Source organism: Schistocerca americana, chromosome 11 (genome assembly GCF_021461395.2).
Source record: "Schistocerca americana isolate TAMUIC-IGC-003095 chromosome 11, iqSchAmer2.1, whole genome shotgun sequence".
Classification (NCBI taxonomy): domain Eukaryota; kingdom Metazoa; phylum Arthropoda; class Insecta; order Orthoptera; family Acrididae; genus Schistocerca; species Schistocerca americana.
In genome coordinates, this window is record NC_060129.1 from 99,364,512 (window position 1) to 99,375,192 (window position 10,681).

General features: G+C 48.4%; 1 protein-coding gene across 1 annotated transcript in view; it reads left to right on the forward strand.

Moving 5' to 3' along the window:
- The window catches only part of LOC124554004 (ankyrin repeat and protein kinase domain-containing protein 1-like), a 32,432-nt gene extending 24,120 nt beyond the window's left edge, over positions 1 to 8,312 (forward strand). Inside the window, exon 4 of the mRNA XM_047128023.1 lies at positions 7,658 to 8,312. Coding sequence (XP_046983979.1) covers positions 7,658 to 8,237 — 580 coding nt within the window. The 3' untranslated portion in view covers positions 8,238 to 8,312. The remainder of the gene's footprint in view (positions 1 to 7,657) is intronic.
- Positions 8,313 to 10,681: the final 2,369 nt, after the last annotated feature.

The window sequence follows — 10,681 nt, forward strand, 5'->3', positions numbered from 1 at the left end:
GCCACCCAGTACTGGCGTCAACCCACTGCCGAGGGTATGAAATCCTCAAGTAGCATCCAGCAAGTCGTCTAAAAGCTCAGCAGTGATATAGTTTGAGGAAAAGGGTGAAAAGAGAGAGTAAAAAATATGACAGATAACAGGAAATGAAACAGGTCAGTTATAAGGGAATCAAAATTATTTAATCTCACTTTTATAAGCCTAATTACATCATAGGAATGCTGTCAGATGCAGGACATGGTGATTAATTCCGCTACTATATTAGTTTGTCAAGGGCGACTTTCGCGATCCACAGGGACTGCTTGATCCATGTTTCCGTTGCGGAAATACTGCAAGAACTCCATGTTCCATATGGAGGTGTGAAGTGACATCAGCAGCTTCCTGAGTCCGCAGCTCGTGGTCGCGCGGTAGCGTTCTCGCTTCCCACGCCCGGGTTCCCGGGTTCGATTCATGGCGGGGTCAGGGATTTTCTCTGCCTTGTGATGACTGGGTGTTGTGTGATGTCCTTAGGTTAGTTAGGTTTAAGTAGTTCTAAGTTCTAGGGGACTGATGACCATAGATGTTAAGTCCCATAGTGCTCAGAGCCATTTTTTGAAGCAGCTTCCTGAAACTACATCGTACGAGCCGCAGTACGTCCCTCTCTGGCACATTCAAAACTTTCCTGGGTGTAAGAAGAATAAAGTAAATGGACGCTATTATGTCGTAAGTGCGAGCACTGAATAGTTTCCAAGAGAGTGAAAGTCAAAGTTTCGACGCTATCGCATCAACTTGCACACATCGCTTCATACCAAGCAGCTTGGTAGCATAGGAACTAACACCACACGTTCGAATGTTTGCGCTCCATGTTAAACTGCATTGGGCTGATGTAATTTTTCTCTTTCGTTCTCAATGACGTATGTGACATCAATTAGCCCAGTATTTTTCTGACATAAAGAAATACAGCCCATTCGCTTCCCTATATTTTGACGCGGCAAGAATACCGAGAATATTTTATACATCACCATACACAGTTTTCATTCTACTATGGATTTCAGTTGGAGGGACGTTTTCTGCTGTAAGAAGCTCGATTAGAACACGCTGTCTCTCACGTACCGGCAAGGTGTCATCAAACAACGCCGTTGCAATTTGGAGCCCTGTAGCGTCTGAGGGTTGCAGCTTGCATAAGCGAAGCACGAAAGTCGAGTCAGTAATATGGATAACATGTAATACCTTAACCGATATTGAGAACAGAACTAAAAATTCGGAGGCATTATTTTTCAGCACGCCCTCGTAACAGCCGAAACAACGAGACCGAAAAGTGCACGAGTGGTGCTAATAACAGAATATACTCTATGTGATCAAAAGTATCCGTACACCTGGCTGAAAATGACCTAAACGTTCGTGGCGTCATACATGAGTAATGCTGGAATTCAGTATGATGTTGGCCCACCCTTAGCCTTGATGACATCTTCAACTCCCGCAGGCATACGTTCAATCAGGTGCTGGAAGGTTCCTTGGGGAATGGAAGCCCACTCATCACGGAGTGCTGCACTGACAAGTATCGATGTCGGTCGGTGAGGCGTGGCGCGAAGTCGGCGTTCCAAAACATCCCAAAGGTGTTCCATGGGATCCAGGTCAGGACTTTGTGCTGGTCAGCCCATTACACGGATGTTATTGTTGTGTAACCACTCCGCTACAAGCCGTGCATTATGAACAGGTGCTCGATCACGCTGAAAGATGCAGTCGCCATGCCCGAACAAGGGGTGCAAGCCCCCTCCATGAAAAACACGACCACATCATAACACCACAGCCTCAAAATTTTATGGTTGGCATTATACACGCTGGCAGATGACGTTGACCGGGCATTTGCCATACCCACACCCTGCCATCGGATCGCCACATTGTGTACTGTCATTCGTCACTCCACACAATGTTTTTCCACTGTTCAATCGTCCAATGTTTACGCTGCTTACACCAGGCGAGGTGTTGCTTGGCATTTACTGGCGTAATGCCTGGCTTACGAGCAGCCGCTCATTCGTTAAATCCCGCCTGACTGTCGCAATAGTACTTGCAGTGGATCCTGATGCAGTTTGGAGTTCCTGCGTGACGGTCTGGATAGATGTCTACCTATTACACATTACGATCCTCTTCAACTGTCAGCAGTCTCTGTCAGTCAACAGACGAGGTCTGCCTGTACGCTTTTGTGCTGTACGTGATTTTTCAAGTTTCCACTGGATCTAAGAATGTTTAGGAGTGTGGAAACCTCGTGTACAGACGTATGACGCAAGTGACACCCAATCACCTGACCACGTTCGAAGTCTGTGAGTGCAGCGGAGCGCCCCATTCGGCTCTCTCACGATGTCTAATGACTACCGAGGTCGCTGATATGGAGTACCTGGCAGTAGGCGGCAACACGATGCAGCTAATATGCAAAACGTATGTTTTTGGGGGTGTCTGGATACTTTTGATCACACAGTGTAGATAGTAACTAGGCCACCCAGAACATCTGCTGGATTTCAACAAGGGGGGGGGGGGGAGGGGGCTCTTACACTCGAACAGATGATGAGGCAACAGGCTTGTAATTAAAGTGCAAATTCCAAAAAACGCACAGTAGTAATGAGAGCACCTGGTAGACTAAATGTCCTTGACAGTCATTCGCCCTATTCAGTTTTCATCTGGTTAACATTACAGCACTAGCAGTAAAGGCGAAAATCTGTACAGGAACTGTACAGCGGCTTGGTTACTCTACGCTTAAGTACCCACTTCCACAACTGAGGGTTTGACTGGCTTTTGTAGGATATCTTGAGAACGCAGAAATGACTTTGGCCATTCTCCGTGTTCTCAGCGTTTTTTAAACTAAGCATCACCGTTGCTAGTACTTCGTGTCAGAATACAGGTCCGTGTGAACCGTTGCAAACAACGCAGACAAAACAAGTCTTCAATAGGGCAACGCCTACTGCAGCAGCGTTGGGGCCAAAGCGGCTTCCATGTTGTTGACCAGTGTATAACCGCCCAGAATTGATATTTTGTGCCGCCTAATTCGATAACATAGAGCAAGGAGCGTTTTACACGGTTGTCAGTACAGAATTGTCCGGTTGGAGGACATGAAATGCACAATTTTCAGAGAAAACAGTGATGTTAGCACCTCCATGTGTACCTAATACTTGTAGGCAAAGAGAGAGAGTACTCGTATTTGGCTTTATCAGATGTAATATTTGACTTTCCAGAATGCTTTAACGAAGTTTCCTTAACTGTCTTTAGTTGCTACGCAATTTGCTGCATTTTAGTCCTGAGCAAAGGAACGAAATACACTCCTGGAAATTGAAATAAGAACACCGTGAATTCATTGTCCCAGGAAGGGGAAACTTTATTGACACATTCCTGGGGTCAGATACATCACATGACCACACTGACAGAACCACAGGCACATAGACACAGGCAACAGAGCACGCACAATGTCGGCACTAGTACAGTGTATATCCACCTTTCGCAGCAATGCAGGCTGCTATTCTCCCATGGAGACGATCGTAGAGATGCTGGATGTAGTCCTGTGGAACGGCTTGCCATGCCATTTCCACCTGGCGCCTCAGTTGGACCAGCGTTCGTGCTGGACGTGTGAGACGACACTTCATCCAGTCCCAAACATGCTCAATGGGGGACAGATCCGGAGATCTTGCTGGCCAGGGTAGTTGACTTACACCTTCTAGAGCATGTTGGGTGGCACGGGATACATGCAGACGTGCATTGTCCTGTTGGAACAGCAAGTTCCCTTGCCGGTCTAGGAATGGTAGAACGATGGGTTCGATGACGGTTTGGATGTACCGTGCACTATTCAGTGTCCCCTCGACGATCACCAGTGGTGTACGGCCAGTTTAGGAGATCGCTCCCCACACCATGATGCCGGGTGTTGGCCCTGTGTGCCTCGGTCGTATGCAGTCCTGATTGTGGCGCTCACCGGCACGGCGCCAAACACGCATACGACCATCATTGGCACCCAGGCAGAAGCGACTCTCATCGCTGAAGACGACACGTCTCCATTCGTCCCTCCATTCACGCCTGTCGCGACACCACTGGAGGCGGGCTGCACGATGTTGGGGCGTGAGCGGAAGACGGCCTAACGGTGTGCGGGACCGTAGCCCAGCTTCATGGAGACGGTTGCGAATGGTCCTCGCCGATACCCCAGGAGCAACAGTGTCCCTAATTTGCTGGGAAGTGGCGGTGCGGTCCCCTACGGCACTGCATAGGATCCTACGGTCTTGGCGTGCATCCGTGCGTCGCTGCGGTCTGGTCCCAGGTCAACGGGCACGTGCACCTTCCGCCGACCACTGGCGACAACATCGATGTACTGTGGAGACCTCACGCCCCACGTGTTTAGCAATTCGGCGGTACATCCACCCGGCCTCCCGCATGCCCACTATACGCCCTCGCTCAAAGTCCGTCAACTGCACATACGGTTCACGTCCACGCTGTCGCGGCATGCTACCAGTGTTAAAGACTGCGATGGAGCTCCGTATGCTGACTGGCTGACACTGACGGCGGCGGTGCACAAATGCTGCGCAGCTAGCGCCATTCGACGGCCAACACCGCGGTTCCTGGTGTGTCCGCTGTGCCGTGCATGTGATAATTGCTTGTACAGCCCTCTCGCAGTGTCCGGAGCAAGTATGGTGGGTGTGACACACCAGTGTCAATGTGTTCTTTTTTCCATTTCCAGGAGTGTGTTTGGTTTTAACTTCAATCCATGCTCGACATTTTGGCGAAAATTAATGTTTAAAGTCGGTGGTATCCCTATAGCGTCTCGTGAAATCGTACCGAATGCTATTGAACAATTTGTTGACCAGCCCACTAAAAGTGTTAACGGTTGCGACCTGTTAGCAATACTTAATCCTGACTAAGTACAGAGTGTCATGACCCATACACGGATTAGTGACCACAAAGTCATTGTACTGTGGCTGAGTACCATCATATCAACATTCACCAAAAGTTACGCAAAATACATCCGTTTATGAAAGCAGGTAAAAATTCGTTTGTCGCCTTCGTAAATGGCAGTCTCCCCTCCTACCTAAGTGTATATCAGATGTGGCTTGAAATTGTATCAACAGCAATTGTGAGGCCGGCAGGCCGGGTGGACGTACCGCCGAATTGCTCAACACGTGGGGCGTGAGGTCTCCACAGTACATCGATGTTGTCGCCAGTGGTCGACGGAAGGTGCACGTGCCCGTCGACCTGGGACCGGACCGCAGCGACGCACGGATGCACGCCAAGACCGTAGGATCCTACGCAGTGCCGTAGGGGACCCCACCGCCACTTCCCAGCAAATTTGGGACACTGTTGCTCCTGGGGTATCGGCGAGGACCATTCGCAACCGTCTCCATGAAGCTGGGCTACGGTCCCGCACACCGTTAGGCCGTCTTCCGCTCACGCCCCAACATCGTGCAGCCCGCCTCCAGTGGTGTCGCGACAGGCGTGAATGGAGGGACGAATGGAGACGTGTCGTCTTCAGCGATGAGAGTCGCTTCTGCCTGGGTGCCAATGATGGTCGTATGTGTGTTTGGCGCCGTGCCGGTGAGCGCCACAATCAGGACTGCATACGACCGAGGCACACAGGGCCAACACCCGGCATCATGGTGTGGGGAGCGATCTCCTACACTGGCCGTACACCACTGGTGATCGTCGAGGGGACAATGAATAGTGCACGGTACATCCAAACCGTCATCGAACCCATCGTTCTACCATTTCTAGACCGGCAAGGGAACTTGCTGTTCCAACAGGACAATGGACGTCCGCATGTATCCCGTGCCACCCAACGTGCTCTAGAAGGTGTATGTCAACTACCCTGGCCAGCAAGATCTCCGGATCTGTCCCCCATTGAGCATGTTTGGGACTGGATGAAGCGTCGTCTCACGCGGTCTGCATGTCCAGCACGAACGCTGGTCCAACTGAGGCGCCAGGTGGAAATGGCATGGCAAGCCGTTCCACAGGACTACATCCAGCATTTCTACGATCGTCTCCATGGGAGAATAGCAGCCTGCATTGCTGCGAAAGGTGGATATACACTGTACTAGTGCCGACATTGTGCATGCTCTGTTGCCTGTGTCTATGTGCCTGTGGTTCTGTTAGTGTGATCATGTGATGTATCTAACCCCAGGAATGTGTCAATAAAGTTTCCCCTTCCTGGGACAATGAATTCACGGTGTTCCTATTTCAATTTCCAGGAGTGTATAATTCTATGAGTGGGGCACCTATTTGAGATGAGACGCAAGTTTTCTTTGAACTTTTCGGAAAGTGTGACATATGAGTCGCGGGTCAGTTAAAGAAACCGCTTATTAATTTATTCCAGTAGTGAAGAGTAACCTGTACTTATACTGACTCACAGGAATTGGCTCTGTCAGTGTAAATTCAACGTAAAGTACTTCTGTCCACAATAAAGTCTGCACTGAGTAACTATATTTAATCTCTCCTTTCTGAATATAGTTAGACCCTTTGCATGCACTTCACATGCATCACAGCCACAATAATGTAAGTGAAAAATGTGTGTGTGTGTGTGTACACTTTTTTCTCAAAAAAATGGTTCAAATGGCTCTGAGCACTATGGGACTTAACTTCTTAGGATATCAGTCCCCTAGAACATAGAACTACTGAAACCTAACTAACCTAAGGACATCACACACATCCATGCCCGAGGCAGGATTCGAACCAGCGACCGTAGCGGTCGCGCGGTTCCAGATTGTACCGCCAGGAGACACTCGGCCACTCCGGCTGGCCACGTTTTTCTCATGCAAGCAAATTTATCCCTGCAAATATGGCCACGTGCACATGAAGACAAGTGTGATTTTGTGTAGGGTGAAGGAGTTGGTGGTGGTGATGGTGGTAGTGGGAAATTCCCATGGGACAAAACTGCTTAAGTCATCGGTCCATAAACTTACACAGTACTTATTGTAAGCAGCTTACGCTAAGCTTATCACACACGTCCATGCCCAAGGGACAATTCGGACCTCCAATGCAGAGAGCTGTATGAACCATAGCAAGGCGCCTAAGACCAACTGGCTACCCTGTGCACTGCAAGCAGTTGAGTTAGTATCATACCTATATCTAAAAGCTGTGGACTAAATGGTTGTTGTTGTTGGTTGTTTTTGGGGAAGGAGACCAGACAGCGAGGTCATCGGTCTCATTGGATTGGGGTATGACGGAGAAGGAAGGCGGCCGTGCCCTTTGAGAGGAACCATCCCGGCATTTGCCTGGAGCGATTTAGGGAAATCACAGAAAACCTAAATCAGGATGGCTGGATGCGGGATTGAACCGTCGGCCTTCTGAATGCGAGTCCAGTGTCTAACCACTGCGCCACCTCGTTCGGTTGAACTGAATGGTTTTCTGGTAAACACTTGGTTTCTGTCTTAGATGGGTCTGAAATTTTTTGCTGTTGTGACGGGGGATTTTCTGCAAAGATATGGTGTTGTGATTAGTTTTGTTTGTCACATTTGCAAGTGTCAGAAAGGCTTGCTGTACATAAAGCCTAGTATTAGCTGCATGAAGCGTCTCTGTAGGCAGAGGGCAATGACTAGATACCAATATCACCGAAAGGTCGAAAGAAATCACCTCTGCATCTCAGTATACTTAGAGATTGCCATAGTTGTGCTTCCAATATACTTGTAATAAAGTGTGAGAATTTCTGTGATTTGTGCAGGAATCTTTCTGCAGAGGAGAAGAGCAGGAGGCTGATCCAGGTGGCTGAGGAAGGAGCAGTGGAGGAGTTGATGGCGCTACTCGCGGTGGGAGCGGATGTGTTGGCGAGGGGTGGAGAGGGGGAGACGTGCCTGCACCGGGCAGCGCGGAGGGGACAGGTGGAGGCGGCGAGGCGTCTCCTCGAGAATGGGGCAGAGGTGGACAGCAGGAACTCCAGGCAGAGCACGCCACTGCACTTGGCTGCAGAGAGCGGCCACGCGGCTGTCGTGCGGCTGCTGTTGTCTTCTGCTGCCGACCCTAACGCCAGGAACCAGTATGAGAAGACGCCGCTGCACTATGCGGCACAGTACGGTCACACAGACGTGGTGCGGCTGCTCCTGACCTCCTCACCCTACCACAATGCCAGGAATCAAAATGGGTGGACACCGCTGCACCTCGCAGCTTACAGTGGCCACACTGCGGCGGCGATTGTGTTGCTGGAGGCTGGGGCTGACAGGGGCGCTAGAAATAACAGTGGGAACACACCGCTGGACATCGCCAGGCAGAACGACCGCCAGCAGCTGTTAGACTTGCTAAGATGAAGCTAGCTGTCCATGAAACATCTGTAGACTAAAACGAAAAGAATGTCTCTAAATGATTTACTCGTATTTCTTTTTAAATAAAAGATAATGAAAGCTTTTTTCAGCAGTTATGGTTCCTATCTGTATCTATCTAGTTTACATAACTACTCAGAAAAATAAAACCAATAGAACATATCTATAAATTAATGAGTGGTCCCTTGAACCCCACAAACCAACAAATCTAGGTATGTGTATACACTACTGGCCATTAAAATTGATACACCAAGAAGAAATCCAGATGATAAACGGGTATTCATTGGGCAAATATATTATACTAGAACTGACATGTGATTACATTTTCACGCAATTCAGGTGCATAAATCCTGAGAAATCAGTACCCAGAACAACCACCTCTCCCCGTAATAACGACCTTGATATGCCTGGACATTGAGTTAAACAGAGCTCGGATGGCGTGTACAGGTAAGCTGCCCATGCAGCTTCAACACGACACCACAGTTCATCAAGACTAGTGACTGGCGTATTGTGACGTGCCAGTTACTCGGCCACCATGGACCAGACGTTTCCAAATGGTGAGAGATCTGGAGAATATGCTGTCCAGGGTAGCAGTCTAACATTTTTTGTATCCAGAAAGGCACGTACAGGACCTGCAACATGCGGTCGTGCATTATCCTGCTGAAATGCACGGTTTCGCAGGGATCGAATGAGGGGTAGAGCCACGTGTCGTAACATATCCACTGTTCAAAGTGCCGACAATCTGAACAAGAAGTAACCGAGACATGTAACCAATGGCACCCGTACCATCACACCGGGTCATACGCCAGTATGGCGATGACGAATACAGGCTTCCAATGTGCGTTCACCGTGATGTCCCCAAACATGGATGCGACCATAGTGATGCTGTACACAGAACCTGGATTCATCCGAAAAAATGGCGTTTTGCCATTCGTGCACCCAGGTTCGTCGCTGAGTACACCATCACTGCCGCTCCTGTCTGTCATGAAGCGCCAAGGGTAACCACAGCCACGGTCTCCGAGCTGATAGTTCGTGCTGCTGCAAACGTCGTCGAACTGTTCGCACAGATGGTTGTTGTCTTGCAAACCTCCCTTTATCAAAGTCGGAAACGTGATGGTACACGTTTCTCCTCCTTACACGAGGCATCACAACAACGTTTCACCAGGCATCGCCGGTCAACCACTGTTTGTGTATGAGAAATTGGTTGGAAACTTTCCTTATGTCAGCATGTTCCGTGTGTCACCACCGGCGCCAACCTTGTGTGAATGCTCTGGAAAGTTAATCATTTGCATATCACAGAATCTTCTTCCTGTCGGTTAAATTTCGCGCCTGTAGCACGTCATGTTCGTGGTTTAGTAATTGTAATGGCCAGTAGTATATCTAGTGCACAGAACTACTCAAGTTACATCACAGAAATAACAGCAATAAAACACGTCTATAAATAGGTGTAAGTAACAAGAGAGGTGTCTTGTTTAGGTATTGAGCTGCTGATAAGATTCATTCTTTCCACTACCACTTTTTGTGGACTGACCAGCATTAAGTTCATAAAAACGTTCACTCCATCATGTAATTTGTATTTGTATTATGACTTGACAACTGTAAAATGTAACCTTTCACAGCCACAAATGTCACAACTAAAATATTCCGGGCTATTATGCCGTGATCGCATGGATTTCACTTTAAAACCCGACGTCTCGTCCTCATCTGCGAAGGACATTTTCAAAGGGGGTGATTGCTTTTGTTGAATGCCCAGTTCACACCCTGGATGGCTACTGACTACAGCAAAATTCCGCTCCCGCGCAGCGGCGTGACATCATACGTTTTGAATATGCGAGTGCAATTACCCGCTGCCGACTGCCGTCGTCCGAAGGAGGAGGATAGCAGAAGATTAAATTTTCTTGATGCACTAGTTTTAAAGAAAGGCGATGGTAACCTGGACCACATGGTTTTTTTTTTTTTTTTTTTTTTTAAATCTTCTTTATTAAATCCATTACATGATACATGATAACCCACTACCTGACTACATTAGTGGGTCCTAATAATGATACATAGAAAATGCAGCTATTAATTCTACACTACAGGTATCTTTTATTATTGTTATTATTACTTACTCTAATCTTACCGCTATGAGGCTCTAACTACTTAATCTACGAGGAAACTACGTACTACCTGCAGCGATTACAAGTGTGCCAGTGCTACTATAAACCTACTGGTTGTTGGCCTGGCTCACTGAGCTAATCCCAGTGGGCATGCCCCTGGCACTGGGCTGGCCCTTAACTTGGTGTCGCTGCAGTCTATTCTACGGTATTATTCTATCTTCTACATCTACTCTAATTATATTAGTCATGATCGGTGTGCGTTTAATCCGGTATTTTTGTGCCCCCCTCCCTCCTAATCCAGGACAAGGCGGATTCCAGCCGTGAAGCGGCTGG